Source organism: Anabrus simplex, chromosome 3, assembly GCF_040414725.1.
Source record: "Anabrus simplex isolate iqAnaSimp1 chromosome 3, ASM4041472v1, whole genome shotgun sequence".
Lineage (NCBI taxonomy): Eukaryota > Metazoa > Arthropoda > Insecta > Orthoptera > Tettigoniidae > Anabrus > Anabrus simplex.
Genome location: NC_090267.1, coordinates 328,458,091 through 328,477,611, shown reverse-complemented (window position 1 = coordinate 328,477,611; position 19,521 = coordinate 328,458,091). Strand labels below are relative to the sequence as shown.

General features: G+C 39.5%; 1 protein-coding gene across 1 annotated transcript in view; it reads right to left on the bottom strand.

The window, feature by feature from the left end:
• Hcs (holocarboxylase synthetase-like protein) overlaps positions 1–19,521 on the bottom strand; it is a 307,518-nt gene that overhangs the window by 193,835 nt on the left and 94,162 nt on the right. Inside the window, exons 5-6 of the mRNA XM_068226846.1 lie at positions 6,090–6,243; positions 5,896–5,970 (exon numbers count right to left, since the gene is read on the bottom strand). Coding sequence (XP_068082947.1) covers positions 5,896–5,970; positions 6,090–6,243 — 229 coding nt within the window. The remainder of the gene's footprint in view (positions 1–5,895; positions 5,971–6,089; positions 6,244–19,521) is intronic.

Here is a 19,521-nt window from a genome sequence, read left to right as displayed (position 1 = left end):
TTAAACCCATCCCATAGTCTGTTTACATTTTTATTTACCATTTACCACCAATTATAGTTACTTTTTAAAAGCTCCCTCATGCCTGTTTCATCAGCCATATGGTACTACTTGGCAGAGAACTGCTCGAGACCATTCTACCTGGAGAGTTCTGCTAAAGACTTACCTGAGTTCACGACTTAAAGAGGCCACATCATGTAATAATAGAACTGGCTGATGATGATGATGATGGTACTACCTTTACATTTATTTTTAACTACCACAAAAACAGCTTTGTGATCACTAATCCTATCTATTACTTCGGTTTCTCTATAGAGCTCATCTGGTTTTACCAGCACCACATCCAGAATGTTCTTTCCTCTAGTCGGTTCCATCACTTTCGGAATCAGATGCCCTTCCCATATTAACTTATTTGCCATTTGTTGGTCATGCTTCCTGTCGTTCGCATTACCTTCCCAATTGATGTTTGGTAAATTGAAGTCACCCGCTACAATCACATTCCTTTCCTTACGTTTCCCACATAGCTGATTATCTTATAAAATAATTCTGAATCAGCGTTTGCGCTACCCTTTCGCGGTCTGTACACTCATAAGACATCAAGTTGCCTATCAACTTTAGAGATGAGCCTTACACCTAGAATTTCATGTTTGTCATCTTTAACTTTTTCGTAGTTTACAAATTCTTCTTTCACCAGAATGAATACTGCCCCTCATACCATTCCTATCCTATCTCTACGATACACCCTCCAGTTCCGTGAGAAAATTTCTGCATCCATTATATCATTTCTTAGCCATGATTCAACTCCTATTACAATATCTGGTACGTATGTATCTATTAAATTACTTAATTCTATTCCTTTCTTTACAATATTTCTACAGTTGAGCACTGACATTTTTATGTCATCCCTACTTGACTTCCAGTTCCCTTATCACTGCTCCCTAGGCCACCCCGTTTCCCTGAATGTACCTCCCTATAACCCTTCTAAACAAATTTCCTAACTTATATGTACCACATATCGGCTCTCGAAATATGTACGGTAATTAAATATAATAAAATATGTAAAGTATTGACAAGGCAGGAAAGTGTTCAATAGAGATTTGAATATAAGTCAATACGGACCAACATGTTGAAAATAATCAATTATATGTACCACTGTGATTTAAGTGAAGGCCATCTGAGCGCAGATCCCTATCTCTTTCCCACCCATTAGGATAGGAAATCTCACTCCCAGTTTCCCACATACCCACTCCATAGTCTCATTTAAAACCCATGTAAACAAATTTAATCCCATGTAAACAAATTTAATCCCATCTAAATTTGTCTAAACAATGGATTTATTAAATTGCAGGTTTGTTAAGATGCCCCGAAAGAAGTCACTCAGTGCAATTACTGAGTGACGATGCAGACAACAAGCTGCAAGGAATGAAAAGTCATATCACAGACAGCGGAGGCTGGTCACCTTGTGACAAAACAGGAGAACTGTAGGATTTTAATTAGTTTATTAATAATATTACCTATTCAATACATATATATATATATTTTTTTTAACAATTAGGAATTTATCATTATTACCATAAGAATGTGAGACATGTTTTCCTTTCATAGAAGGTGTCATCAGTCACTGTACCTCCTCAAGGTTAAATCAGGTGCCTGATTTTTTAAAATTATAATTACTAAGAATTAATATTAACATATTTTCAGTAGGAGCAAGCCATGTAACAGCTTTCATCATCAGAGAACCGACTTGAAATTCTGACACTACACTATTTGAAATGTTAGGAAAATTACTGTAATTACAAAAATTTATATTGACATATTTACATGGGAGCTGTCTAAGGTAAAAGATACAAGTAATCGGCACCAATGCGTATCACTTGCGAAACAGGAGAACTCAGATCTATGAAACACAAAAGTCACAGCCTTCTGCACCACCAATGCATGCACAGTTATCGGATCCCACTATCCCCTTCCATATGATGCAAAAGCAGTTCCCCATTAAAATAGCATATGCTATGACTATTAATAAGTCTCAAGGCCAAACATTGCGAAGTGCAGGATTGCAATTGCCTGAGCCCATGTTTTGCGCGGCCGATTACATGTAGCTTTCTCCAGAATTAAATCTTTCAATAATATTTTTGTTTCTATCTGCAAAAATGAGAAACAAGTTGTACAGGAAGACTGCATTTTCACTTCCAATATTGTATTTAAGAAGGTACTGTATGTATGTATGTATGTATGTATGTATGTATGTATGTATGTATGTTCAGTCCATCAGCGATTCCTCTAGTGAGATCCTTAACAGCTCTGCCATCAGCTGTCATAGATGGTATAGATCAAGAGGCGTACTAGGGAAATGAGGAGTGAGGTAGTTTCCCATTGCTTTCCTCACACTGTATATATAGACATAAAACATTGTAAATAGCGTTTGATAATCATTTGCTTGAAATAAGAATGTAACAACCTTTTTCCTTAAGTTTCTCATTATAAACCTATAACCTATTTGGGGAAAGTGTGGTTGAAGAACATGCAAGATTTCTTGCACGGGTCCACTAGTTTCTATTTCTTTCCAACCTACACCTCCTCTTTAGTCTCTTAACTTCTCTGTTATAATATAGCGGGTCTTTACCATTCTAAGTTCCCATAGAAGGAATTAGATATTTTTCCACCAATAGAGCATATCAAAAATCAGATCAAAAATTAGATATATTGCTTTTCAGGCGTTTGCTCTATTAACCAGCGTTTCGTCTTAGGTCTGACACTAGACTCTTCAGAGTGGGATGTGTCAGACCCTACCCACTTACGCTGGGTGTATGCAGGTGAACTCATCAGAAGCCTATTTAAGAGGCCTATTTAAGATCTGATTTTTTATATGCTCTATTGGTGGAAAAATATCTAATTCCTTCTATGGGAACTTAGAATTTCCATTCGGAATTGCTAGGCGGGCATTAATTCCATTGTGGAGTTTTATCTCCCATATGCAGTTGTCAGACTGTGCCTCTTAAATAGGCTTCTGATGAGTTCACCTGCATACACCCAGCGTCAGTGGGTAGGGTCTGACACCCCACTCTGAAGAGTCTAATGTCAGACCTAAGACGAAACGCTGGTTAATAGAGCAAACGCCTGAAAAGCCATACATCTAATTTTTGATCTGATTCTTTACCATTCCTTATCACCTTTAAAGGTACATGCCTCTTTTCACATTCCTCGACAATTGCTTTAAACCCATCCCACAGTCTGTTTACATTCTTATTTACAATTTTCCACCGATCATAATTGTTATTTTAAAATCCCTTCACGTCTCTCTTATCAGCCATATAGTACTGCCTAATAGTCCTAATTTTACGACCTTCCTCTCTATCACATTTATTTTTAACTATGACAAAAACAGCTTCATGATCACTAATACCATCTATTACTTCGGTTTCTCTAAATAGAACTCATCTGGTTTTACCAGCTCCATGTCCAGAATATTCTTCCCTCCAGTTGGTCCCATCACTTTCTGATTCAGCTGACTTTCACACATTACTTGCTTCCTGTCATTCAACATTACCCTCCCAACTGACCTTTCATAAATTGAGATCACCTGCTAAAATTCCTTTCATTTCCATGTTGTTTCCCACATAGCTGATTATCTTATGAAATAATTCTCAATCAGCATCTGTGCCACCCTTTACAGATCTGTACACTCCAAAAATATCAAGTTGCCTATTATCTTAGAGAAGAGCCTTACACCTAGAATTTCATGTTTGTCATCTTTAACTTTTTTGTAGATTACAAATCCTTCTTTCGCCATTCCTATCCTATTTCTACAATAAATACTCTAGTTCAGTGAGAAAATTTCTGCATCCATTATATCATTTCTCAGTCATGATTCAACTCCTATTACAATATCTGGTAAGTATATATCTATTAAATTACTTTATTCCTTTCTTTACAATACTTTTACAGTTCAACACACATTTTTATGTCATCCGTACTTAACTTCCAGATCCGCGTACCCTTCTCACCACTCCCTAGACCAACCCGTTTGCCTGAATGTACCTCCCTATAACCCTCCTAAACGAACTTCCTAACTTATTTGTACCACTGTGGTTCTAGTGAAGGCCATCTGACCACAGATCCCCACCCATTAAAATTTTAAAAAATCACTCCCAGTTTCTTACTTACCCACTCCATAGCCTCATTTAAATCCCCGATCACCTTCCAGTCAGAATCCCTTCTACACATTATTCCATTGAGAACACTCTCCGCTTCCTTAAACTTAACCAGAGCTGCACTTACCAGATCCCACACATCCCCAACTATGTTGGTACTTATACCTGCTTGCCTTACGTTGTTGGTACAAACATGAAACACTACCACCTTCTCCTTTCCCTCCTCCTTCCCTTCTACTTTCCTGAACATCTGCCTTAACCTAATGCATTGGTAACATTCTACACTGGGAAAGAGACCAGTTGGAAGACCGAGAAGAAGGTGGTAGGATCAGATTTGGAAAGACATTAGAGAAGCTGGATTGGATGCGGCGGAAGTAATGGGACAGAAAATGTGGAAGGACAGAAAGGAGTGGAGGAGGCTTGTTAACCACACCCGCGCGACTCGAGTGGAACACTGATGATGATGACGATGACGACGATTCTACACTGGTTCCTTTTCTTCCACACACTTTCCCCACATGTCTAACAATGGAATCCCCCATGAGCAGAGCCTCAACCCTCCCCTCCTCGTCTCCCCTATATTTCCTGATGGCTGCAGAAGCTATTTCCTCCCTGCAAATTTTTAAACTATAAAGATGCAGTGCATTACTGTTACTAGCTATAAATTTACAAAGTTAATAAACAGCTCACTATTCAATGCACAAATATACCTTCATACTTACCATTATCTCAGGCTCAACTCTTCTAATGCTTTTTTTTTTTTTGCTTTACGTCGCACCGACACAGATATGTCTTATGGCGATGACGGGATAGGAAAGGCCTGGGAAGTGGAAGGAAGTATCCGTGGCCTTAATTAAGGTACAGCCCTGGCATTTGCCTGGTGTGAAAATGGGAAACCACGGAAAATCATCTTCAGGGCTGCCGACAGTGGGGCTCGAACCCACTATCTCCTGATTACTGGATACTGGCCACACTTAAGCGACTGCAGCTATCAAGCTCGGTCTAATGCATTTTAAATGGCTATTCTTCATATTAAGTAATATGGAAAGTAGTCATAAATCAAGCATAAGAGTTATTTCAGTGGAATTGTAACTACTTTAAGAAAAACTATAATTTCACAGATCAATAATATGATGATTTTTAAAAAATGAAGTTTAACTGATGCTCAGTTTTTGAATGACTAGTACACAGCTGGGCAATTATCAGTTCAGGTAAATTAACTTGACCTACTTAAAAAAAAATTAAGCTTCACTCAAAAACTTAAATTTTTATCCAGATTATCCCAGTTATTTCATGGATCACTGGAGCCACCGAGCTCACACCATATTACTTTTCAGGTGAAAATTCCAACCTAGGATAGACTGACAATCCAACCACAGCCAGTAGATAAGCCACTAACCTTGTCATGTCCTCTAAGTTGCAGTCAAGAGGATAGCAAGAAAGCATCTCTTTAAACAATCCTAAATCATCAGTTTTGCAGTGACCATGCAGGACTACACGCATGAACAAACACCACAATAATAGTAAAGGAGGCTGGATTTTGACACAGAAATTCAACAGCAGCATTCCAGAGAAGAAAAACCTGGCAATTAAACATCTTATCATTGGGCACTTGCTAATCATAACTGTTAGGAACACAATTTTTTTTTTATCTGTTAACTTGATCACTAGGGAAAATAAACTCAGAGATGTAAACATTTATATATTATAGTACCTGACTCTGGAGACAAAAGGTCATCAACACTACGAGCAGGAGTCCGAGTGACAGGAATAGAATCCGTGTTGAGGAGCAAGCATGGTCGTCCTTCTACAACCACAGCTGCTTTTCAACAGCAAGAGCAGCATTCCAGAGAAGAAAAACCTGGCAATTAAACATCTTATCATTGGGCACTTGCTAATCATAACTGTTAGGAACACAATATTCTTTTTATGACTTACACTCAATGCGGACTAGTTCCATGCCATCATCGAGAGATAATGTATTGGCCATAAAACTTGACCCAAGTTTTGCCAAGTGGTCCACATCTGTTTCGAGGATGATAGCAAAATGATTACCAGCTTTCCATGCTCGAGGCCTGCCATATTTCTGCAACTGTAAACAATTACATTCCATAGAATACCAATGATGATGATGATGATGATGATTATGATGATGATGATGATGCCAACTAGAATATATGTTTGTTCTCCTGTTTTTATGTCGCACCAACTTGGACAGGTCTTAATTAAGGTTCAGCACCTAGAGTAAAAAAGGTTTCTTCCAACACAGTTCGGAACGAGTTTGGAACGCGTTCAGAACCAATACCAACAACTGTGAATGCGGAAGCGCGTACTGAGTACCGTTCAGAACCGGTTCGTTATTGCAGCGTGTTGGAACAAAAATAGAATCGTTCCGTGTGTAATCAGCGTCATCTAGTGACGGGAGAAACGAATCATTTATTTGGCGGGTACTTGATTACTGTAATGAGGAGATAAGGAATGAATTATGTCTACATTCTTAATATATTGACAATGTCATTCCGAATCCTTTTAGCATCTCTATCGTCATCATCGTCATCGTCCTCAATGTCGCCTATTTCCTGTTGAGGCAAGGCCCTTTCCACAATAATGTTGACGCCATTCTTTTCCAATACAGCGTCACTAAAACATGGATGGAACACTAAATACCTGTAGGTATAGAATAAAAGCCTCTCCTATTTATATAGGAATCTGTGTCATTTCCTGGTTTGTCAATTTTTATGCGAGAGCCATCGATGGCCCCAATAACACCTGGAAGCCCTCTTGTTCTGAAATGTAGTTCAATGTCCCTTTTTTCAATTTCTGTAGGCCAGGTGGTTATTTGGACAGATAGATAGATAGATAGATAGATAGATAGATAGATTGCTCAAAAATAGAACAACTCTTTGGAGCACCCTGTGTAAAGAGCTGATGGTAACATCAAATCTGTCAGCAACATCTCTGAAACTTGCAGTTTGATGCCCAATGAACCACAGAAATATGAGAACCTGAAATTAGCAATGCATATGTATTATGCCAAAGATGAATAAAATACATGTATAGGCATTTTGCTGAGAAATAAATGCACGAAGTGTAGTCAGCTATAAATTACCACTACTGATCTGACTTCGAGCTGATAGTTTTTCATACTGCCCATAGTGCCTTTTAACCCTAGAATGGTAACAAGGAAATTTAACGCTTATTGGTAACTATACGCTTCCAAGGCGTGCATGGCGCAAAACAATGTCTGTACTGTCTCCTATGTTTCTTTTCTCCAACGTTCTTCATATTAACTACATCACTAAGTATAGAGGTGAATTCAATTATATTTTCTTTCTGAAACTTGAATTAATTATTCTATTTCCAACACAAGAGATACAAGGCACAAGTGGTACATAAAATAAACACCAGTAAAAGGAACTAGACTCTCAAGACAGTCTTACTAGCTTGTTAAAAGTAAATTCTTGTTCCAGAAGTAACTCAAGTAAAATAAAAATAACCTACAACAAATTTGATAAAAAATCATATGAAATAAACTAGAAAGAATCACACCAATTGTTAGCCTTCAACTCTTCTAGCCCGGTAGGCAGTGTTATCTTACACTGCACACAAACATTGCTGTTGTGTTCACCACAAATTGATTTCTTGCACTTGTGACAAACCATCTTCGTCATTCTCCTTTTCTTGTAGGAGCAGTAGCTACAGTACTTCCTCTTGAGGTTTCTGTCCACTGTTTCTTCAACAACAGGTTCAGACACATTCCCCGAACATTTCTGGATGCTGTCCCTAACTGCATGAGGCATGTGTGGTTGTTGGAGCCTTTGCATCATCCAAGGAGATGTCAACTGATCAGACAGCTTGACTAGAAAATTGAATCTAGATAATGGTCTCGTTCCGTCCTTAATTGGTAACTATACACCTCTCAGGCGCACTACATTACGTAAGAGGGATTATTACTAACCGAACATGGACAGCAACACGGCTGGGACGTGACTGACACACGTAGGGCGGGCTGTCTGAAGCATAGTTGGAGGGCAGGGATGCCCTGTCAAGGTCACTCGCTTTGGCGGGCATTTACATTTGCGTGTACGTCTATGAGGCGTATTGTTACCATTCCAGGGTTAAACTGAGGAGTTTGCTGAAACTGCTCAGCAATATTATCAGCAACTGCCTAAGTGACCCAAAAATGTTATAAAAATGAATCATCTTCATACTGAGGGACTGTTTCTTCTAAAAATATAAAGGTATAAGCTAGAAGTCTATGATCCTTTTCACCAGAATTTAATCATGGTGTAAACACATAAGTATTAGAAAATTTATTTTCCAAATGGGGTATTTTCTTACTTCCTACTGCCATGACCTCATTCTACATTTGAATGAATGCACTTATTTTTGGAAATGATTGAAGATCCACTCCATTCTCCCCCCACTCCTGCAAATGAATATTTCCCTAAATTTTTATACCATTGGCGTAACCTTATTTTAAACTCATGATCAAACCTACCTCTATAAACACCTTCAGTCTTTAATCACTTTCCATTATCCTCCCAAGCACTTTCCCCTGCATATGCCAGGAACATACCCCCATTCTTGCTCTCAACCTCCTTTCTATGAAACTTTCCCTCCCAAGTTTCTTTAGCATGATACTAACACTGCTGGTCATTCTGTGGTCCCCATCACAGAACTAAGCTGCTTTCCTCTGTACCCACTCCAATTCTTTTACCAAAAATTCTTGATAAGGATCCCTTACCTGCGAAGCATACTCCAGTTGAGGTCTTACAAGTATTAAATATGCCGTCTCTTTTATACCCCTGCTTGTTCCTTTTAATATCCACATTGCAATGTGCAGTGACTTAAATGCTTTACTGACTACATACCTTATATGTCTTCTCCAGTATCTATAATTATCTTCAAAATTCACCTTTTCTCCCCACCATTTAGCAATTATGCACTATCCTGCATGTCTTGTTCCTGAAACTAACTGCTTGATTCCTTTCAATATTAACTTTCATCCCATTTTTCTGAGTACAGATACTGTATGTATTTTTTCCAGATCCTCCTGCAATATTTTAAACTCATCTAAACAGTTCACTTTTCTATCTACAATTTTTAAGTTCAATCCTTCTTGAATATTGTTAAAAAAAATTACAAAAATGGAAAGGCGCCAGTTTACTGCCCTCTCCTATTACCCTCCCCACTTTCTGAGGTTCTGTTAATGACCCATCTGCCTCCTATCCAGTCCTATTTTTCTCATTTCCTTGATAAGTATCATGGTATACTCTGTGAAAAGCTTTAGACAAGTCTATTGCTATAAAATCCAACTGTTCACTCTTGTCTAAAACCTCTGACACATCCTGAGTTCTCATGTCTCCCATTTTGGGTCTGGAATTTTATTTTGTACCCCCTTCTGTGTTTTAATATACCTAGACATATTCCCCCCCCCCCCGTCCTTACCCTCCTTACTCTACGCTGTGCTTACTCTCAACGAAATCCTTCGCCTCCTTTTTTTACCTTATTTAATTCCCTTTGTAACAATTACAGTTTCACCTATTTCATACTCCTTTTCTATAGTGCTATTAAAACAACGTGCATGTTCTGACAGCACGTAGCAGGTGGCGCCAAGCAAAGGAGTGGGAGCGCTGTGTTGCCACATGATCCGGCTGGAGTTACTATGAAATCCTCTCGCTCTGTGCTACGCGCTGCAGAAAATAATATCCATGTACTGGGATAATGGGAGCATTAGAATAACATTAAATATTGTTGTTATTATTCCAAGGTGGCTCAGCAATAATTTTATCGCCTCAGGTATAGTAAGAGATACTCTTAATTCCCCTCCCTCACAGGCTTTTATCAGTCTATCTCCGGACGATTGATTTCATTTTTAGGTAGATTTCAGCAGCAGAATGGCACTTTGACTGGCCTGCTCAACATTCTGGGTTCAAATTCGGAAGAGGATGGGAGAAATATCGAAGAGTTTTGTGTATAAAGAGGAGTAATAGGTCGGACCCTACCATATATATCACAATATTGAAATAAGAGTTGCGAAAGGTAAAAGTCCGACTTTCATCTGTACGTTTCGAATTGCCTTTAAACTCGCGACCATTAGTCATGCGACTTATTTTTGTTGAAATCCGAAGCACAAAAGAAACTTTATGTATTCTAACTACAGGTCGTGATTCTTGATTTCTAAAATCTCACGTTCTTCGTCCATAATTTTCACTACTGCATATTAAAATGCCAGTCTTGATAACAATACATTTATTAACACGAACACAATAGCACTATATATATTTAGCTGATTTCAAACACATACTATACACATAATGATGATATCACTCAAAGCAGACACTGTTACAGTATACTGACTGGCAACGTGGAATTCGGGACGTCCGTCTCATGGATCTTTAAGACAGAGGGGGTAGGAAAAGGGAGTGTGCACGCATAGCTGGGATTGGCTTAAACGGGAGGCGTGTACTGGTTGCCATAGTAACTGCCAGCTCTTACTTCCACGCTGGAAACTGTCAGAACACGCACGTTGTTTTAATAGAACTATAATTTTATTCCTTGTCACCCTAGTTAGTCTCTTGACTCCCTATTGCAGTATGATGGGTCTTTGTATTGATCAGCATCTCTCCTCTTTCCCCTTCGAGAAGTACATTTTTGAGTCCTCCCTATAGCAATTCTACATTTTCCCATCCATTTATCCTCTTGTTAAAATTTTTTGCAAAGTAAGATCCTATTGCTTCTGTGTCTGCCTTATCATACGGTACAACTTAACTATCTTCCTTTCTCTCTTCTTGCTTCAGTGTTAATTTCTAACAATAATAATAATAAAAATAATACTAATAATAATGCTATTTGCTTTACATCCCACTAACTAATTTTAAGGTTTTCAGAGGCACCAAAGTGCTGGAATTTAGTCCCACAGGAGTCTGAGCCACTCAGCCCGGCTAATTTCTAACATCACTGCGCTATGATCACTCATTCCTTATATTAGGTACCTCTGCTTTAATAAACATTTCTTCAGGTTTGACCAGGAATACATCCAGAAAGTTATTGCCCCTTGTATTTTCCTTTACCAGTTGGGTAAACCATGTCCATATTAAGGTCACCACAAGTGATAATACTTCTACCACATTTCTTGGCCTCCATACTGTATTAAATCATTCACTAATTTTACATCTCCCCTTTTCCTTATCTGTAAGGACCACATCCTGAACTCTCCTGTCTCGCATTTTAGGTCTGGAATTTTATTTTTTACCCCCTTCTGTGTTTTAATATAGCTGTACATATTTCTCCACGCTGTCGCCCTTTCACTAGCTTATTCTAAAGAAAATCTTGTGCTGTTGATGTGAAGTCTAATACATAAAATTTCATTTTTATTACTTTTTAATATTTAATGACTTGCAAAATTATTTATATTTAATAAGAAAACCCCAGCACCCCTGCTTCCCCTATTCCTCCTATAAATATTATACCCTTTTGGAAAAACATACCATCAGAATCACAACTGGGCAATTCAAAAAGAAAATTCAAGACAGGGTCCAACCCACATAACCAGAGCATCTTGCGTTTGAAAGTGGACATAGACGTAGTTGATTGGGTAAGCGACTCTGCTGTAAAGGTTAGCACTCTGGACTCTGAATCCAGCGATCTGAGATCATATCTTGATGGGGCCTCCATAAACAGGTTCCAGGAAGGACATTCCAGGTAACGTTAATGGACAAGGCAAGTTTACATGCAAGGATTTACAGAAGGCAGAATTTCTTTTTAATTTTTTAAAGGTACCGTGACCTTAATGAAAGTAAGTTACAACATTTGCCTGGTGTGAAAATGGGAGACCACGGACAACCATCTTCAGGGCTGCCGACAGTGGGGGGTCGAACCCACTAACTTCTGAATGCAAACTCACAGATGCGTGACTGTAATCTGGCCAAAAATGAGACATTTATCGGAGCTCAGCAAATCGCAATATTTGTCTGGACGGAGGTACCCATACTGATATGTTTACATTAGGATTAAAATGTCATTAAAAAAAAAAAAAACACGTTGTGCAATCAAGCTAAAATATTCAGTATTATAGCCGTCATCTTCGTACAGGCCATGAAGGCCCTTGGAATGGTGGAAGGTGAAGGCTTCCATCATTCGTAACCTCGGCTTTAATATTATAGGCTTAACCTAATTATAAAGCTTGAATTGTTGGTTACCGTACCTAAATAACTTTCATTCTTTTTTCCTACGTATGTTCATATCTAACTCATCCTCATCATTTAAGCTTTCCTCATAGAGGTCACTGTCACCATCCAAATCACTCATTTTCCTTACTTCCCAAAATCTCAACAAATGTGGGGTTATCTCGGCCGCGAGGGTTACAGAGGAAGTGCAGTGCAGATATAAGTGCGCAGATTGCATTCTGAACTCTTACTGGAACAAACCTTCTAGTACGCATGACCAGAAAGTCTAGTTCTCGCTTTAGACCAAGAATCGTTTTCACCGGTTCGGAACCGTTACGAACCAGTTCCGAATTGTGTTGGAACAGCAAGATGGGAATTCAGAACCGTTCAGAACCAATTCTCATTTATGTTGGAACGCCCGTTGAGTTACTGCGCATGAGCAGACAGTTCAGAATCGATTCGGAATCGTGTTGGAACAAACCTAAAATGGGAAACCACAGAAAATATTCAGGACTGCTGACAGTGGGGCCGATGACCTTAGATGTTAGGCCCCTTTAAACAACAATCATCATCATCATCATCATCATCACTGCTGACAGTGGGATTCAAACCCACTATCTCATAAATGCAAGCTGATAGCTACATGCCTGGAAACACAGAGCCAACTCGCTCCGCAGGATATACAGAATTCTATTATGAAATATGAACAAAGGCAAGATGATGATATAAATATCATGATTTTGTTTAAGCCATTCAGATATAATGTTCATCATAATGTACACAGGTTTTGAAATTTATTTTTATGTTTTGTCAGAGTTTACAACTCCTGAAATGCTGTATATGTTTGTCTCTGCTTCTCCTTTTGGTATAAAAATGCTTATATCAAGACTTGGAAGTAAAAGAAGGAACCAGAAACAACTAGAGCCTGGCTAATACGAAGAGCATACTATATTGTTTTACACTTCATTTTTTTCTACCCAAATGAAGTACATTACACATCAGTTGTTCCCACCTTCTCAACATAATCTTCTTGTATCTGTATGCATTTTTGTAATCGTTGTGTCAGTCTCTCCAGACCTTCCTGAAATCATTCTTTCGGAATGCTGCATACCCATGCCCTGACAGCTGTGTCCAGTTCTGCAAAATCTGCAAAATGTCAACCACGCAGAGGTTTTTTCATGTTCCCAAACAGGTGATAATCACTTGGTGCCAAGTCAGGACAGTATGGTGGGTGTGCCAGTACCATGAATCCCATTTGATCAATGCAGCGGTGGTCTCTTGGCTAGTGTGGGGCCGGGCATTGTCATGTTGCAGAAGCACACCTTTAGCCCATTTTCCTGGCCGCTTAGTTTGAATGGCATGACATAAGTGCTTAAGGGTTGCCACATATACTGCACTGTTAATCAAGGCCCTAAATTCCAGCCAGTCAAAGAGGATGATTCCTTTTGTGTCCCAGAACAATGTCGCTATTAGCTTGCCAACTGATGGCACTGATCGACATTTCTTTAGCGGTGGACTGTCCCTATGCTTCCATTACATCGATTGTGGTTTTGTTTGTGGCTCTTGGTAATGGAGCCATGTCTCATCACCAGTCACAAGCCTAGCCATGAAGTTGGCTGGATCTTGATCATAGCATTGCAAACGTTCTCTGCACAGGTCCACACACACCTCTGCTTTTCGTCTGCAGACAAAAGTCTAGGCACCCACGTGAATGACACCTTCCCCAACTGTAAGTGGCCATGCACGATCCGCTGCAGGGTGTTTAGGCTAATTCCCGTGGCTGCCTCCATTTCTGTAAATGTGATGCATTTGTTTCCTTGGATGGTCTATTCAACCTGGGCAATGTTCGCTGGTGTTTACACTGTCACATTCCTTCCAGAACTGGTTCCCTTGTCCATCAATGTGCGCCCTGTTTTACGACCTTCCACCCAGTTGTAAACTGTTTTCCGTGATGGCGCATGTTCTCCACAGCTGCCACGAAGCGCCAATGAATTTCTTCAGTGATCACACCTTCTTTTCATAGGAACCAAGTTGTATAGCACTGTCCCTGGTGGTTGTTTTCCATGTTGTCTGTTCTTACGCTGACAGTGTTGTTAAGAAATGGCTATGGCGAGTGCATTCGTTGGCCCCTGTGTGTGTGCTGCTACCAAACGGTGGAACAAGACACTAGTTACACATCACCACCTTCAAAAGTGAAATGTAAACCATACCCAGACATACAAAAAATTAAGTGTAAAACAATACAGTATGCCCCTCGTGTATACCAGATAAGGTAAACACAATCTTTCTTATTTTATAAGGAAGTAAGTAATATTTACAGACAGAACACAATCGATACAATTTACTTTTTGTGCAACATATAGTCATAAATGATTAAAAATACACAATACAGCCTTTCATTACATCTTGTAGATAAAATGACGGCCATAAATGTCAATAAAAATACAAAATTTTCTTAAGGGATGGGCTACATTTTGTCTCCTGTCAGCAATTCATATTTGATGAAAATTATATTATTTAGCCATGGGAATAAATTCAGGTCTGAAAGGATTAATTACGCCTTCGCAATAACAAGGAAAGAAGTGTTTAAATTAAAAACTATGAATATGATATTAAATAAGTAATAAATATAAAATATTCAGGTTTGTGATTAATGGACAGAAATCAATGAGGCATGTGGAAAAAAGAAATTGATACCTGCTAGGCCATCAGATGATATAGATCTCGATTCCCATAGGGAACTTGAACTTGCTCCAATAACGGACCAATTATATTGGAATTGTGAATCTGCTCATTCAGGACAAATATTTCAAGTTTGGGCCGATGACTTTGATGTTAGGCCCCTTTACACACAAGCATCATATGTCAAGTTCTCTATGAGAATCGAGACTGGCGTCGGACAAGGATGCATCCCGTCGCCTCTGCTCTATAACATCTACTCAGATTACTTTATTAGGAAGGTGCTGGAAGACTGGGAAGGAGCCATTCGAGAAGTACGAAAGATGATCAACAGCTTCAGGTATGCGGACGATACCCTCACCATAGCATGGAGCACCAGTGAGATGGAGATTACCATGGACCGGCTCGCAAGAGCCAACAGAGAGTGTGGAATGAAGATCAATGTTGGGAAGACAAAGATCATGATCGTGGATCGGGCAAGCAGCAACTTGCCACACCTGAGACAAATAGGAGGCAGTGAGGTGGTGAGCAGATATGCTTATCTTGATGTCCTGAAAATGAGCAATGGGGGTTGCTCGAATGAGATCAGGACACACCCTGCAATGTGATGATGAAGATGACAAAGATCTGGAAAGACTGAGCCATTACTAACACCAAACTCAGGCTGGTAAATGCTCTGGTTTTCCCCCCTTGCCACATATGCAACTGAAACCAGGACAATTAAGAAAATTGACGCGAGGAAGATTGAAGTGATGGAAATGAGGGTGTACCACCAATTCTAAGAGTATCCTGGACAAAACACAGGATGAATACTTCTGTCCTAGAAGAGCTCAAGATCAAGGACAGGCTCATGAAGAAGACTGCCCAGGCGTATTTCAGACTGGAGCTATGGAAAAGTTGATTGTAGAGGGCAGAGTGCAAGGAACAAGGAAGTAAGGAAGGGCTCCAGCAAAGGTGGATTGACCGAATGAAGGAGTTGGTTCGAAGGACTCTACATCAAGTGATGCATCTAGTGCAGGTTAGAAGAGAATGGCAAAAACTCTGTAAACACACAACATGCCACCACACCCTGTGAAGAGAACATGCATGAGAGGGGGGGGGGGGGGGGGAGAGAGAGAGAGAGATGGGAATTGAGATCTATATCATCTGATGGCCTAGCAAGCATCACTTTTCATAAAAGGGACGAAGTCTTTCGTAGTGCATTGGCACTGCCTGAGGCTCCAAGTAGTCTGTGCAGTGGCCTCCACTGCATCCACTAACCAAGCATCTTGGTAGGTGTGTTACCAACTGATAAGCCAAAATTGGCACACTGGCAAAAAATGCTGCCATCCAAGAATGAGTTAACTGGAAAACGTATAATTTCCAATAATGGACCAATTAGATATAATAGAATTATGAATTTATTCATTCAGGACAAATATTTCAAATTTGCTATGGGAAGTGAGATCTATATTATTGTTATAACTTATATATAATCACTGGGTCATTTTTAGATAATACTGATCAAGGCTAATAGGGTTGGGCACTATCTCCCTGTTTTTGTACACTGTGCTGGAGCACAGTTATGCTCCATTATTCAAGAACACAGATTGTCAGTTGTTTAAGAAAATTACTCAAGTGAGATAGAGCCAGTGAGAGTGACTCACTGTCCTGTCAGAAACCCACTACGCACAGCCCTCCGCCTAGCAGACTGTCGATACTGACAGTATGCCACAAGTTGGAGTGATCCGCGAATTCCGGTACACCGGCCACTGGCCTTCGGTACACACAAATCATTTAATATATTCTGCTTTATTTTCAACTATTCTCTAAGTGTGTTTGTACTGAAGCCTAGTAATGAATACTGCACAAAAGACTGTAAACTTCGCAAAATGTTGCACCAGAGTGCTGTTTGGGAATATGAGCTCAACCCTGTTGTATCCAGAGAGTGTTCATCATCATCATCATCTCCCTTTATCCAGCTGTAGCCGGGTAGGGACAAATATGATTCCTCTCCACTTGCTTCGGTCTTTCCACCACTCCTCCTCCAACACTGTGTCCCAGTCCAGGTTTCTTTCTATAATGCTGCGTTGGATGGTATCCTTCCCATCTCAATCGTGGTCGTCCACGGCCTCTCCTTCCTTGGATTTGCATTTCCATCACCTTTTTTGGCATTCTTTCGTCGCTCATTCGCTTTATGTGCCCAAACCATTTTAGTCGACTCTTCTCTATTCTATCATTCATTTTTTCCACTCCAATTTCTTCCCGGATTTTCTCATTCCTTATTTTGTCTCTTCTGCTCTTCTGTATCATACTCCTCAAGAATTTCATTTCGGCTGCCTGTATTCGACTCTCATCCTTCTTTGTCATTGTCCAAGTTTCTGCTCCGTAAGTTGTTATGGGTACGTAATACATCTTGTACATAGTATCCTTTGCTTCCATTGGCACATCTTTGTCCCATAAGATATTTCTTACACTATGATAGAAACAACTTCCAGCTTGAATCCTTTCACTAATCTCAGCATCCAGTCGAGCATTCTCCATTAATTCACTCCCCAGGTATTTAAACGTTTCCACTACTTCCAGGGACTTGTCTGCAAGTCTAATCTGACCTTTCCCTTCTTTCTCCCCTCTAGTCATAACAAGAGTTTTACTCTTTTCTACACTTATTTTCAATCCACATTCTTCAATCTTCCCATTCACCACATTCAACTGTTCTTGAACCTTCCTGTCGTCTTCTCCCCAAATCACAATATCATCTGCAAATAACATCATGTTCATTTCTCTTCCTCCATATGCTGCTTTTGCTGTTCTCGTGATGTCATCCATTACTATTGTAAACAGGATTGGTGATAGAACACTTCCCTGTCTCAGTCCACTAGTTATTTTGAACCAACTTGTCCTACCAACTTGTGTTTGCATGCAACCACAACATTCCTTATACAATGCCATGATCATTTTTATTAATCCCTGTCCAATTCCTTTTTGCACCAGACTGTCCCAAACTTTCGTCCTAGGGACACTGTCATATGCCTTTTCAATATCAATGAATGTCATCACCGTATCATTCCCGTACTCCCAATGCTTTTCCATTAGTTGTCTCATAATGAAAATGGGCTCTATTGTTGACCTTCCACTTCTGAAACCAAACTGATTTTCCTGTATCTGCTTCCCAACCCTCAACCTTATTCTACTTTCCAGTATCCTTTCCATTATCTTAGCAACGTGGGATATTAGAGTAATTCCCCTGTAGTTCTTCAAAACTTTCTTATCACCTTTCTTGAAAATTGGGATGATTATTCTTTTTGCCAATCCTCAGGGACCTCCTTATTCTCCCAGACATTCCTGAGAACCCAATATGTCCACTGCAGGCCTAAAGCTCCAGCTGCCTTTATCATCTCCACTGAAATTTCATCTATTCCAGCAGTTTTTCCATTCTTCATCTTTCTTACTGCCATTTCAATTTCATTCATTGTAATTTCTTTATCCATTTCTTCGCCAACTATTTGCTTTTCCAGGTCGTCCATTGAATGACTGTCATCCGTTCTTATGTTCAGCAGCTTCTGAAAATACTCTCTCCATCTATTTCTTATTTCTTCTGGCTTTGTTAAAATTATGCCACCTTCATCCTTCACAAATCTGGTGTTTACTTGATCTCTCTTTTTGTTTCTTAAGATACCATACAGTAATTTCTTGCTGCCCTGAGTATCACCTCTCAATGTCTGTGTGAATAAGGCCCAGCTTTTCCTCTTTTCTTCCTCCACTACTTTCTTGGCCAAATTCTTTGCCTCCACATATTTTCTACTTTCTTCAGTCTTAGATGTTTTCCATGCTTTCCATGCCATTTTCTTTTCTTTCACTTTAATCTTTACCCTATCATTCCACCAGTGTGTTTCTTTGTCTTTCACATTTCCTGATGTTCTACCACACACCTTTTCTGCACATCCAACCAGTGCTTCCTTAAATCTTTTCCATTCCTCTTCAACATTCCCCACCTCTGTCCTGGGTACCAAGGGTATTATTTCCCTTTGAAATAATTCTTGTATGCTTTTCTCCTTCAACTTCCATACTTTAATTCTTTTCTCTCTTCTTAATTGGGGTTTTTCAATCTTTCCAACTTTCAATTTTCCTATCACAACTCTATGATCTCCACCAAAGGCTTCTTCAGGCATGGCTGTTACATCTACAAGGTTCTTCCGGTGTTCTTTCTCTACGATTATATAATCAATCATGGTCTTTGTTCGTCTGTCTCCCCAGCCATACCTTGTAATCTTCTGACTGTTCTTCTTCCTAAACCAGGTGTTTCCAAGGGTACCAAGGGTATTATTTCCCTTTGAAATTCTTCTTGTATGCTTTTCTCCTTCAACTTCCATACTTTAATTATTTTCTCTCTTCTTAATTGGGGTTTTTCAATCTTTCCAACTTTCAATTTTCCTATCACAACTCTATGATCTCCACCAAAGGCTTCTTCAGGCATGGCTGTTACATCTACAAGGTTCTTCCGGTGTTCTTTCTCTACGATTATATAATCAATCATGGTC